At 41.2% G+C, this 14,123-nt stretch overlaps 1 protein-coding gene across 3 annotated transcripts in view; it reads right to left on the minus strand.

Annotated features, from left to right (window-relative positions):
- LOC141964428 (vascular endothelial growth factor receptor kdr-like) overlaps nucleotides 1-14,123 on the minus strand; it is a 141,379-nt gene that overhangs the window by 29,194 nt on the left and 98,062 nt on the right. Inside the window, exons 13-20 of one of the 3 annotated variants that reach the window (XM_074914785.1) lie at nucleotides 13,292-13,585; nucleotides 10,989-11,135; nucleotides 9,171-9,296; nucleotides 8,953-9,059; nucleotides 7,589-7,724; nucleotides 6,159-6,263; nucleotides 3,644-3,757; nucleotides 239-327 (exon numbers count right to left, since the gene is read on the minus strand). In XM_074914785.1, coding sequence (XP_074770886.1) covers nucleotides 239-327; nucleotides 3,644-3,757; nucleotides 6,159-6,263; nucleotides 7,589-7,724; nucleotides 8,953-9,059; nucleotides 9,171-9,296; nucleotides 10,989-11,135; nucleotides 13,292-13,585 — 1,118 coding nt within the window. Of the gene's footprint in view, nucleotides 1-238; nucleotides 328-3,643; nucleotides 3,761-6,158; nucleotides 6,264-7,588; nucleotides 7,725-8,952; nucleotides 9,060-9,170; nucleotides 9,297-10,988; nucleotides 11,136-13,291; nucleotides 13,586-14,123 lie in introns of all 3 variants that reach the window. The other 2 variants (XM_074914781.1, XM_074914786.1) reach the window with 2 other exon arrangements.

The raw sequence follows: 14,123 nt of genomic DNA on the forward strand, positions 1-14,123 counted from the left end.
CAAATGCACTAGATTGCTTGGATATTTGCAACTAATTTTTTAGGTGCTAGAAAGAAGAGGATGGGAAAGAGATCCTACAGGGAAAAAGTTTCCTTTTCTTGCTCATACAAATTGAAATGTGGTGAGAAAATATAAATACCAGACTGTCTCAGTGCCAATGCAGAAAAAAATTCAGCTTGTGGTCAGTGGTTGTTAATTCTCTGCCTTGTTGACTATGAGAAGCCTGTCATTTTTTTACCTTGTAGGCAATGAAATCTCCTCGTTTTCCTCTTAGATAGTTGGACAGATTTCCATATTTGCAATATTCTACTATGACCATTAAAGGACCTAAAAAGACAGTGAAAGTCAAATGAGTTTTGAAGCACTACAAAGCATTTAATACTAACTTATCATCACAAATCCTCTTCAAAATAAGTAAATATTGTCATTCCTATTATACAGATGAGGAAATTAGGAAACAGAAGTGGCATTCCAGAAGCACACAATCAGTAGTAGATATGGAGAAAAGGAAATACAGTACTGATCTTAGTTTTCCTCATAAGATGGTTAACAGGTGGTATTTATTCCTTATTTATAAACAAAGAAAAATTCAGAATGATAAATAAGAATATACAATCCCACATGCTATTAAGGTTGTTTTATGCAATACATAGATCCATAGCATGGAACAGTCTTAATTTTTCTCTGCTGCTTTCACAATTGTTTGTCTTGGGTGGAGCTGATGCCACTACAGGCAATAAAAGTATACACAATCATAGATATAAATTAAAAGTTCCAAAAATATTTAGTCTGAGGTTTTTGAAAGCTTGGAAAGTCCTATCACTTTTTTCCTTTCTTATTTCTGTGCAAACTACTGTAGAGTTCAGTGCAATTGCTGCTTTTATACAATTATGAATATTTTTAAGATCTGCTTGAAAATGCTTTTATGTTTCAGTGTGAGCTATTAGGAAAGGAAAAAGCTACATTCTCTATCTTTAGCATAATCACTGCTTTTTGTGATCATCAAATGTTCATCAAATGTAAGATAAGGGGAAATCATGGGACTAGAATGCATATAAACTTGTATCCTAAGCGACCAGACTTTCACGTCCAGAAACTTTTTTCTGTCTAGAAGGTCCATAGTTCAGACTTAGGAGTTTGAACTTCAAAGGAAAAGTACTGAGAACTGCATTGGGCCACTCAGGAAGGACGCAGCTTCTCTCTGGCTATATCAGAAATGTGCACACAGACTTGTACCGCAGTTTGTCCCCTTGATCCAGTCCGAAGTGTAAAATACTGAGTGAAAAGGATGAGAGCAGGGCTGTCGGGGAGAACGGATAGGTTGAAGACAGAAGAGTGAACCTTAGAGATTCTGATTGCTGCATCCTGTCTGAGACCAGGTGACAAATACTGTTTGGAAGCAGATTGTCTCATTAAAAGGGATCTGGTGAATCCTAGCAATAATAACCAATAGCTTGCTGATAATAACATTGTATATTTTTGCCAGGCTCTTTATTTGTACAAGTCCTGTAGCACTGCCAGATTGAATACACATCTTCAGGCTGTTCAGGTCTTCCAGTTCCTTTTGACTACAGCTCCAACGTGTTCAGCACATGAGTACACTGCACCAGTGATTGCAAAAACACAACTGGACCAAAATCAGAGCTGTCAGTGGTTCTCCTGCTGACCACACAACACTGCTCACTTGGGCTGGAAGGCAGCAGTGCTGGGATCTGGCAGTGCACAAGAGATCTCTGGGGGACGTTGTTCTGAAGAACCGCAAGTTGAATGTCGCTCATGGATGATTTGAGGAAATGCAGATTCCAGTACAGCCTCAAGGCTCCAGTTAGTGACTTATTCAAGTTTTTGAAATGCTTCCTAGGCATGGGTTCTCCGTATTTTACTTCCTCATTGTAAAGCATATGCTATGCGTTAGTTTGAACTACTTAACATCAGACACTCAGCCAAGGTGTTAAAACACTGTTATATGGTATTATTATTATATGGTTATCAGGAATAGCATTATATGGTTACATAAAAACTAACAAGGAAGGAGAAAGCACTGTATTCTGAAGTGGCATTTTAATAGTAAGTCTTATCCCAGTGTCTGTCTTGAGAGCTCAAGGCTATTTTTCTTTAGTCTGCAGCTGCATTGCTCAAAGGTAAACAAACCAGCCCCTCAGTGCCCTGCAAGGCCGTGCTGCACTGCTCTGCCCTGTCCACTGCTCCCCAGAGCAGTCAGTGGTTTTCCCAAGCAACTAGCAGGGAAGAGTGAGGGTTTCTTCTTTACCCAGGAGGGCAGTCAGGATGGAGCAGGATGGAGAACGAGAAACCAACTTTCTATGTAACTAGAGCTCAGGGGCTGAATTAGTGCTTTGGTTAAAAACTATTGACATCTTAGTAATGCTGCCATGTTTTAGGCACCTCTTTGTGTTAAGCCACCTCATTGACTTGACGGGAAAGGAGAATCACTAGCATGCATAATGTTACTTTTCCTGTGTTCACAGTTCCAAGCAAAGGCTACTTGCTTATGCATCTGAATCTTAAAATCCTCCAGCTAAAGCTGGCCATCTTCCCATACAAGCTTTTGGGTTCTGTAGTGCTACAATTCCTGCAAGTTCCCTGTTCACAGCTCCCAGATTACAGCAGTATCTGTGATTGTTGGTTGCTAACGGCACCTTGAGGAACTGGGACTATCTTCCTAGATGGAAGATTTCTTTCCTGGCATCCTACCAAATCTACCTCACCGAAGTTTTCTTTTTCCCCCATGACTGGACAAATATATGTTCTTTGGGAAAGTGATAACTTCAGAGTCTCAGATGACAACAAAAGTGTGCACCATCTCTCTTGCTCTTTCTCCTTCATTTATTTTACTCAGGGGTTTTTGTCCTTAGCTCTCCTAAATCCATCCTTTGGGGATTGTTTGAAGGTTCATTGTAAGCAGTAAAGAGGCATCTCTGAGGGTTGTTACCCTGAAGTTAAAGCACAGTATAGTAAACAGACAAGGATGCTTTGTATAGTGGTATGGGAAGGGATGCTTTAGTGACAAAGGTCTAAGATTTATGGAGTCCTTTGTTTAAGTTTGCACTTTGCAACAGATTCTTTGTATGATGTAGAGGCAGTTGTGTCAGCTCAACCCCTTGGAAGTCCATGTTGTCGCTCTATTCAGCTTTGGACTGCCTCAGGCTTCCTGTATACTACACAAAATATGTCTGCATTTGCCTGGCAAGAGAGAAGTGCTTGGGAAAGGAGGAGGCCTCAAGTAGCTAAGTGATCAGCCTGGTGCATCCTCCTGATAAGGCAGGGAAGAAGAGGGAGAAGAACCTTTGAAACTATCAGTTGTGCCTGTGTGGAGGAATTTGGCACCTAATTGTAATTAAGGATCCTGCCTCCCTTCAGTCCATATTTCCTTTTGTAATCAAGCTTACAAAGGACAGAGAAAAAGAAAATAGGCAAGTGACACTGCTGGCTGGGAGAAGATGTTCAGAAACCATTGATGACATGTGGCCATATTCTGCAGTAACGGAAGCTCTCCTATGAAATGTTTTTTGTTTGCATTAACTGCGTGTGCATGAGACTTGGACTCCACCATAGATACATCCAAAACACCACTGTATCTGAAAAGTGTTTCTTCTTTGCTCCTTATTTACTGAGGAATTCTTACCTCCAGCTTTGGTGCAGGCTCCCAGCAGGTTGACTACATTCAGATGATGTCCTATATGGATGAGGATCTTCAGTTCAGACATTAAAGCCTTACATTCATTAGTAGTTGCACATTCTGCTTAAGATAAACAGGAAAAATATCATCTTTACACAACAGGATATTTTTAACAGGACACAGCAAGATCCTGTTTATACTTGAAAACCAAAACCACCCAGGTTACTTGCAGTATCTTTGCTTTTCAGACTCTTAAACAGATAATAATTCATCCGTTTCATTGTCTGTTGACCTCTATGAAGTGGAATAACACTTTATCTTTTGGGTGACTCTTCCTTTCTCTAGCATGGGTTATGGAAGGTAACTGTCCCGTAGGAGAACCCTCCCCCCAAATCAGATACCAGAGAGCCTTTGCAAGGACTGAATTTTACAAGCTTAGCAAAGGAACAACCAACAACTCCAAGCAATGATAGCACACAGAAGAGCGTGTTCCTCCATCTACAATGGTGATGTGCACGTTAGTAGTAATTCTTTACAATACCTCAGAATATATTTTTCCACAGTACTGAGTGACTTTCCACTGCAGGTGATGGAGGAATCCAACACATCTTTAAGATGGGTCCCAAAATGTACTGGAGAATGTACAGCATTACTAAATCTCAGCCCCGTGAGATCTCATCAACCTGAGAAATACATTTTCCAGCAAAGCAGAAGGGGCCATATCTGTGTGTGAACCATGAACTTGACACTTGATAAAGCTCTGGCTAGCTAGTTATACTGTAGTTTCATTCTCTTTTGCTGCCAAAGCTAAGGAAGGCACTCTCAGACCAGAACGTTGTTCAGATGTTGGCTTGTTTCCTCTGCCTTTCCAGAACTTTCATGATGTATTTTAATAAAAGGGGCCATGCTCTGTTTCCTCTGGTTTTGCCTTTGCATCACATAAGATTTAAATATGAAGAAACAGTTATATAAGATATCATTTCATGTGACAAATGTAACCTCTTTATCTGTTCACAGAATTCTCCATAAAAAATCTTTCACCAAGTTGTGTCATAAAGAAGGAGCTATTCCAAGCCCAGGATTTCTTCAGCCAACAATGTTTGTAGATGGGTGTGTACATGTGTGATATTACTCCTGGTTTACGCTGGCATGAGCTGGAGCATGTCTGGCAAAATCTAAACAGAACAGCCCCAGAAGTGTTTCAGATAATCTTAAATATTAAATTTTAGCCTTCAACCCAGAACTGATACCAGCCTACTTCATGGAAATGACAGATAATGCTAGAATTACAGAAATTCAGACACTTCCAGAGCTTTTTTTTTTTTTTTTTTTTTTTTTTCCCCTGAATGGATTGACTCATACTAGAGAATCTGCTTTATTCAGGCAGGTGATGAATTATGGGCTTGTTAGTTGGGGAGGGACAGGTTAGGGCAGGAGTCTGCTACCTCCACTGGGGAAGGAAGGTGTAAAATGATGGAGAAACTGTCAAATAGTTTGCTGAATATGTGCAGGCAGGTTAGAGTTGACATGATGATCAGCTGGGAAGCAGTGTTGAAATGAATGAAAACCCAGAGCTATCCAGGGCAGTAAGTTTCGGATGGAGAAGGGAGTGTCTCTGGATTGGGGGCTTCTAGGATATTTCAGGGATCTGGAGATGGGCATGAAACAGAAGAAAGAGCAGGAGAGAAGATGATCTGAAGATCTACTAATGCAGAGAAGGGAGACCAGATTTGGAGGAGGTCAAGACAGGTGATAAACTGATATCTTTGAAACTTCAGAGAAATGAGAAGTAGCAGAGCATCAGGAGAGGCAGCTAGCAACAAAAGCCAAATACCATGATAGAATTTCCTGAATCATGGCATTGCAGGGGTTAATACTGTCATGCAGCAGCAATGCAGAGCAATGTGGGCTATGAAAAGCCATCCAGTGAGCATTGATTGTACCTTTGAAAATATCCTAAATGAACAGTTGAAAACCTCCAACCCAATGTACTGGCTGATGCATTTATTCATAAGCTGCCTTCAGAGGCTTTATATGTAAATATAATATTGAAGAATAGTCTCCAAGTTCCCCCCTTCCCCACCATTGAATGGTAAAAGCTTTCCTTAATTTCAATAATTGCAAGCAAGTTGTCTCTAATTCACTCCCTTGGCATTGCTTCTTTTTCAACCCCTTGAACTGTTCTACATCTGGAAAGGCTGTGATCGAAGGCTTAGATCCAATTTCAGAATATCTAATGTAATTACATTCTGTAATCTGTTTCCCTCCTAACCCCACAGACCTGGAAGCTGCTGTTTCCCTCCTTTAGGAATACAAGACTTAATCAGCAGCACAGCATGGAGCCCGCTTGTCATTTCCTACATGTTAACATCCACTGTATAATGACTAATTGCTCCCACATGACAAATCCACTCCCTTCTGAACACAATGAACTTGGGACTGGTTTGGAGCTGAGAACTGGAAACCTCATTGCCCCCAGGTTCCCTGAGGAGTCTTGTGAGAATCTCAGAGGGATATGTACCTTTAAGCATTTTTACGGCAACTGTTTTGCAGGTTGAAGATTTATCAATACCAAAAGCAGACGCCTCCACCACCTTCCCAAAAGCACCATGACCCAGTGTTTTACCTAGAGAAGCAAGAGTCAAGAATGAGCCAAAGGGGACTTACGACAGTCTGCATCAGATAAGAGGGAAACATGCATTCTCAGCTATGCAAGAAATACAAGACTCCAGTGCCCAGGCACAACGTAGACGTAGACCAATAGTCAATAGAAGCCTGTATCACATATTTGCAGTATATGGGTATAAATAGTATGATTTATATCCATATGACTTTAATGCAATACAGTATGTGATAGAACAGAGTAGAATAAATAAATCTGCATTCAGCTGAAGGCAAGGCTGAATACATATATATGGCTTAAGGGTAAAAACATTACATATAGCTGTCCTGAAGCCCAGAAAGGTCAGAGTTTGGGTTAAGCATAGTATTGTGGAACCCTGATGTCTCATGAATCACAGTCATGGAGATAGCCAGCAACGGCACTCAGGCAGTCAGAACCTTTTAACCCTTCAGTTATTGACATTTATTTGATTTAAAAGCTATACTAAATGGAATTTAGGATTATAGTCTTTCTTTACTTTCTCTTTCCCTTGAGTTTTCATGCCTGTATTACCTAGTGTGCCCTGAGGGCTCTGACCCACAATGCATCAGAGTGCACTGGGCATTATGGTCTGGCTTTTTTGGTTCTGCTAGTTTGACCCCATGTCCCACCATCATCTCATTTTTTTGTTATTTTTTTCTGTTTTCCTCCTTCTTCCACGATTTCCAGCTAAAGCACCAAGAGCATACACAAATACAGTTATATTCCCTACACTCATCATTGCACACAGATGTTGTGGTTTCTCTATGCAAACACAACCTGCTTTTTACATTTTCTTATTCCATCATCCAGTGAGCTGAGCTGTTGAATGAAATTTGGTTAATTTTTTCATGATAGCTCTTTACAACTCAATGCTAAGTTCAAAAGATTGACAAGGAATTGATTATTTGCTAGTTTTCCTCAAGATAAAATTCAGTGAAAGACTGTCACCTTTCAGATATACTTCTATTTCACTTTTCTATGGGTGTGAAACCATACTTTTGGCAGGGACCATACCTGGAGATACCTTTCTTCCCTGTAAAGAGTTTGGCTTCATTTCTCCAAGAAAGAAAACCAGGTGGTAGCTATTTTGAGAGAGTGAACATTTTTGCTTTGCTTACCAAATCCTTTGCTTCACCCCCCATTAAGGATGATCCCGAATTCTGTGACTTGCTGCCAATTCTCCCCAAGCATGGTAATACACTGTCACTAAATGACAGGCTGCTTCTTAGGTTATACAACACATCCACTGAAATTCAGGAGCATTAGAAATCACCATTCTTTACAACATTAATAGCCAAACCACTCACCCAGCCGCAGTCTGTCTCTTGGGAACTCCCATTTACTGCTGTCATAGGGAAGACGGTCACACTGCTCGTCAAGAGGCATTTCCTCTGGATCCATTATAATTGACAGGTATCCTGTTTTAATATCTGTGGCATCAGGCTGAAAACAGGGTGTGGAGAAATTATTCACAGTATTTACCCTGCAATTCCAATGGGAGAGAGCTGTCGTCTACAAGACTGAGTGCTGGCTGGGGAGTTCCCTGAATTCCAGACTTAGCTCTGAAATTTATTCTGAACCATGAGTACATCACTTCAGCTTCCTGCTTCTCTTTTTTTTATATCTGAGAAATAAATGTTTATGTATGCCTGCCACTCATAGGTATTGGGAAGAGTCACTGATTAATGTTGGTAAACACTCTGAGGACACAAAATCTATCAGTGTCTTCTACCTACATCTATTAAAGGAAAACAGTGCTTTTCTATGGGAACTCTGCGAGCTGCACTTCCTGGTGCTCTATGGAACATTTTGGTATTTTCATAGTATTTCGTATTGCAGGCTTGATTCTCCAAAGTTATCCACCTCATGGCCGTTGCTTATTATAATTTAAAATTAAAGCTGCTGAAAACTACTACTTCTAATGCTGGTCAGTGAGAAACTGTGATTTGGTGGGTCCTGTGAGCAGACTTGCATGGGTGTGAACTGTAATAGGAAATTCACTGTTGTCCACAACTCTGTTAAACTGACGTCAAAGAGGAAAACAATAATCACTGTTTTTGCAATAGCAGGGGAAATTTAGGGATCATCACTGGAACTGTAGTTTGGTGAGCTTCAGAGCAGAGAGCTGTGGTTGCCTTTTTGTTTACTGTTTGCTTTAGGAAAAACAGACCTAAATTCCTTGGAACTTTACTGAGACTTTACTTTTTGAGTCACAAAAAGGAGATGAAAGAATAGCCAGACCTGGAGACAAAATAAGCTGTGTTGTTTGAGCTTATTTCTAGAGCAAAGATCCTAGGATCTTTCTTAAAACAGGGCCCCCTTTAATACCTGTGTTTGAGAGAAATCGTATTGGACAAGTGCTGAAATCAAGCCCTTGGTGATTTAGGTTTTTTTTTGGTTTCCTAATGTTGCAAGCCAGTTTGATTCATAAAGAGGGAGGAGCCTGATTTTATGATACCATGGAAGTGGATAGAAAATGTGCACAAGTGCAAGGGATCCTTCAAGAATTCAAAGGACTATCAGCAGAAATCTTGGACTGAAGTTTTATAGAAATGTTTTGCACGCCTTTGTACTGTACCTTCTGTCCCAAGCATTCGGGCCCTAAACTCTGATACCACACATAAGCTGGGCCCAGTCCCAGAACCTCTGAGCAATATTGAAGCTCTCTTACTTTTCTCAGTTTCCGAATGAATAGGGTCAGAAGAAGCCAGAAGAGGGTAGCGGCTAGACCAGTGCAGACCAAAATGATAACTTCAATGTTGGATTTCTCCTCAAAACCTGTAGATTAAATGTACAATCCAATTTTAAATGTAGCCGAAGTCCATGACTGAACAATAGTTCTCCTCAGTCCAACAGAATATATGCGTTTTGCCTTGGCTTGGACCTCACCTTGTATTTTAATGAAGGCTGATGTGCTGTCTTGGCCCATGTCGTTGGATGCTTTGCATTCATAGAGCCCTTCATCATCCTTTTTCACTCGTTCAATGACCAGGGTATTATTCTCCATGGAAATTCCTGTTGTAAGGGATTTTAGTTAATTTTATCACAATAACCTACCTGCCTACAAGTGCTTTTAGGAGACAGAGAAGTAAAAGTCAGCTCCCATCCATGCAGGCCTGGTATGCACTGTTGTTAGGAGACAGTTTTTAATACTATGCTCTTCATTGTGGTCTGACAACAACCTTTCCCTGACATTTTTTTCTCCTCAATACTTGTGTAAATTGCTTGGGGATCATTTATCCAACAGCAAATGTGGCTATTAATTTATTATGAGCAGACAGAGCCTGGGAAAACTTCTATGGAAGTTAGTGAAGTGATGGGAAGATATGTTTTCTGATAGCAATAAGATACACTGGGAAAAAAGAGAACTCAGTGAAATTATTGGAGAAAGCTGATGCCTTGGAGCCTGTGGGAAGTGATGGGAGTTCCAACATGTGCAACATGGAAATCAGGTTATGCACATCCCTGGAAAAAGCACTACGTGGAACAATCCTAGATTCACAGGCAGCTGGGGATTAGAGGTGGAGCAGGAAGGAGGTTGCCTAGGTATGATCTATGTGAGGCTTTTCTACATTTAATTTTCCTGATTAATTTTCCAAATTGAATTTTTCCTGATTTGTGGCACAAAACTGAGAGCTCATCTGTTTCACTAAGGATATGTTTGGGGCAGAAATAGGGAAAGAGGTCAGGCTTTGAATGCAAAAGGGAAGGACATTTTGAGTTTCTGGGTGTTCTGCCTATGAATCCTGTTGTTAACAAGAGTACTGCACATAACTTGCCATGCACTGTGCTGAAATATTTACCCTGAGGTGTTTTTTCCAAATAGTTTATTTATGTTTCCACTGGTTGGATGATTTACATGCTTGTCCCTTTAGAATTATTTATAAATTTTCAGTAGCTATAAAGAGTTTCTCTCAGAACAGTCTGATCTGAATTATGGATGATCCTAGATTTCCTACCTAGTTCAAGATGCAAAATTAAAGTCACAGGACTACTACTGACATGGGATTCTCTGTGATTTATAGGAGATCTCACAACAGAGAGCAGCAATGGAATTCCAGGCTCAGGTAAGGGAGCTCATGCTCCCTGCCCATGGTAGCACTGTACCTGTACCAGGTGATCTGAGACCACATTCTCATTATTATGTGGTGGGAGATAAAGAACGGATGTGTAATATGCCATGGCATGCCCTGGACCTGACTGTTAGGTCACTGCCCACAATTTGCTGCAATATATTCTGGTCAGGCCCCAAGGACATCTGACAGTTCAGGTGTGTGTTTTCAGACCCACCTGACAAGCAGGTACACTCTCTGTCTCAGTTTTGTACACAAACTCTTGTCTCACACAAGCAGACTGAACAGCAGCACTCTGTACTCCTTGACTTACTAATACTATGCTAATGTATGCAGCTTATCTGCTTGACTCTGGAGACACAAACACTGCCACATGCGGAAGGCAAGCTGCATAAGGCATTGCATTGCAACTGGTTGGCAGCTTTGAACTCAGAGTCCAAGCTGGAGACTACTGCAGTGGTGTGATGTATTTGGATTTGTGTATGTGTTTCCTGAGGTCGTGTATACCATCCTGACTCAACCATGCTTGCAGTAGCTGTGAAGTTGTAGGTCTTATGTTTGTGGTGAACCTGCAAGTCCATTATCCTGTGTAACATACAATACTGCGGCATGCTGGGGAAGCAAGTACACTCACCCGATGCTGCGGAAATGGGGTAGCCATTCTTCCTCCATGTAATCTGAGGTTCTGGTGTTCCACTGACTTTGCACTCCAGAATGATCTTGCCACTGATGTTAACCTCCAGATCTGTGAGGTTTTGTATCACGTACGGTGCTGCCTTTGCTACAGTCACAAAGGAAAATAGTACACAGTAAGATTTCAGAAGGCACCTCCCTCAGCTCTGCCATCTTCTCTCTTTTGTCCACCTGCATGGCCTCTCTGGGCTGGAAATGACAAACATTTGGTTGATGAGTGGTAGCAAAATCCCCCAAAAGATTGTGGGAGGAGCGGATGAGGTTTTTGGCTTATTTTCAAACTGACAAAGCTTAGATTCTGCTTCAGATTGAACCTCCCTGAGTTTTTCATCCTCTGAAGAAAACAGAGGACAGTGAGTGGGTAGAGCAAATTCAGAGTGAATGCAGAAAAAGAAAGGAGGAAGCAAAGAGGAAACAGTTCTAAGAATTTTGTGTCCTCCATCATGAGTGCAGTTATCTACTTACTACAAAGCATGTTTATCTCCTTTTTATGTTCATTTATAAAAGGTACAGGAAAGCAACAAATAATATCACAAGCGCAGGATAAAAAATAAATAAAACCCACAATAAGGACTGTAGCTGATGGGTGTTAGTATATTTAAAAGACCTTGTTTGTATAGGGAAAGGAGGGCTGGTTTGGAGGGGCATTTCTGTTCATGTTCTCCAAAAGAATTGCCTCTGACCATGCCAGGCCAATAACAGACCCCAGTAATTTTCAGAAGAATGTGACCAAGATTCCAATTCTCCTATGGATGTATTCCCAGTTTAGCTGTGTTTTTCCCATAGCCATCATGTGTAGGTGTCTGTGTAGGTGGAAATTTGACTAAATGAATAAAAGTATCTGTCAGGGGAGAGAAAAGTGAATTGCCTGAATGTAGAGTGCAGAGAAAGCCCAGTGCCTCGATGTCAGATGATGCTGACAGGTGGCTCCGGTGCTGACTGTGGGGACAAGCCAAACCACTAGCACTCTGTAATACCAGGGTGAGATTCTTTCCCTTCCTCCGCACTTCAGGAAGAGGCAGGTGCTCATGACATTTCTTAAAATAAATCACCTCCCACTCAGGTATCAGAGCTGTGCTAGCCACAGCTGTGGTGTGGGTGAGCATTTTCTCCTTGTGTGTGTGCCTGCATGGAGGGGGAAGGGCCTTTGAGAGTGTTGTTGCCTGCATGGGGTAGGAGACTCCATGGGAATGTGCTCGTTCACTTAAACAAGGATGAGGCCAGTGCTTCATGGCTTGTTTTTTACCAAAGTGACAAGTGCTTACAGCAGCATAGCTGTCCCTTCAGTGTCTCATTAGCAATTAATGTAAGTGGAGAAGCCAATCTGAAAATCACTGTCTAATTTGGCTTCTGAAAGACTGTCTTCTGCACCCTCGCTTGCTGCTGTTCATCGCAATTCAACTGCATTTCTGTGCTTTGGGTTTTTCTTCACAGGCTAATAAATTTGCCTGTTCCAGCAGCACTTTTTCTTCTGAGAAGGCTTAGAGCTGATCACTCACTTTCTTCACTGTGAAGCAGAAGAAACTTCACTAATTTTCAATGAGTTTCTACTGGAAAAAGTGTCCCGCCCTTTATATTCACATAGCCAAAGAAACCAGGCATCAGGATCTGTAGTGTTACTATTTTTATGAGAACAAAGAGTTGGGGAATTGGGTATAAGTAAGAAAATACTGTTATTACAACAAAGAGAATCCCACTTACCCGGAATAAATGGTACATGTCACTTGATTATACACGTGACCATCTTATGCACTTAATCACATTTGTGATTACACCTGCTGCGTCCAAATCTATTTAGGTATCATCCTAGCAGCTGCAAGTGGGTGGAGTTTTCTACCAAAATCATATAGATCCGGGGTGACAGTCCCAAATGGTAAGAGTTGTGCTGTTAGTAACATGGTGGGTGATGCCTTTTCTCCTCAGTCAACACTATATCTGCACCCAGCATGGCGTTAGAAAGATAAAATGTAGCTGAAATCACCTTTATGTGCAAGGCAAATGTTTTATAAAAAAAACAGCAGTGGCTGGATGAGTAATATGTATGGCTAGGTGTCAATCTGCATACAGCAATGCAAAAAAAACCTTAAACCAGAGCACAAAGTCTATATTAGGACGGTCCCTAAGAAATGCTGGGCACCTTCTGCTTTGAAAGGCTTCAAAGGGAGCAGCCAGATGCGCAGCATTTCTGCTCCAGTAGCAGAACGACAGCATGTCCCACTGCCATTTTCCGTTGGCAGGACCCACCTCTGACAAGGAGCTGAGTGCGCTGTTCTAGTGTGTCGGTGCTGTTGTGCTGGTTCTGGGCTCTGCACTTGTAGAGGCCACTCTGTTCCTTTGTGACATTAGTAATGACCAGTGTCAAAGAAATGGAATAGTTGTCAGTTTTCTTAATCACTGAGTCACTGAGAGCCACCCCTGAGGAAGGGTAGTACCAGGCCAGGTGATTGTAGATGTACTTGGAGGCCCGGCAGGTCAGCTGGACGTCATTCCCCACGATGGTTGTGACTTGTGGCTCTGTTTTCAAGCCAAACGGCACATCTAGGAGGAAGAGAAAACATGTCTGCAATTAAGACACAACTGAGACAATCTTTGGCTGTCCGTCTGCAACTTGATGGTCAGATTTCAAAGACCAGCCATAATGGAATAAGCCAATTTTAATGAGACCCACATTTGCATGTGTAAATAGGCACTGGTGCTTGTGAATTAAGTAACTGAATGTACCTCTCATGTCCCAGTGCTGACCTGTGGTAGTCCATCCCTCAGTATTCTAATTCCATTTTGAAGTAATGAATTGGAAGTTTGTTAATAGAAGTAGTTAATGGACTAAGTGTTTAACCAAGAGAGATTTCTATTCAGGTAGACAAATGTGTTTGTGAGCTCTTATCTTTCTATCTGCAATCAGTGGCTGAAAGCATAATTTTATAAGAATAAAGAAACCTATTCCTATTTCTCAGAAGTAACACTCTCTTTCTTCACAACAGAACAATCTTCCTAATTCCCTTATTTCAACTATGCCAATATTTATTTTTATCACATGTGTCTTGGTGGATATTTACTTGATCACTGAATGGATTAA

The sequence above is a fragment of the Athene noctua genome, chromosome 11 (genome assembly GCF_965140245.1).
Source record: "Athene noctua chromosome 11, bAthNoc1.hap1.1, whole genome shotgun sequence".
Lineage (NCBI taxonomy): Eukaryota > Metazoa > Chordata > Aves > Strigiformes > Strigidae > Athene > Athene noctua.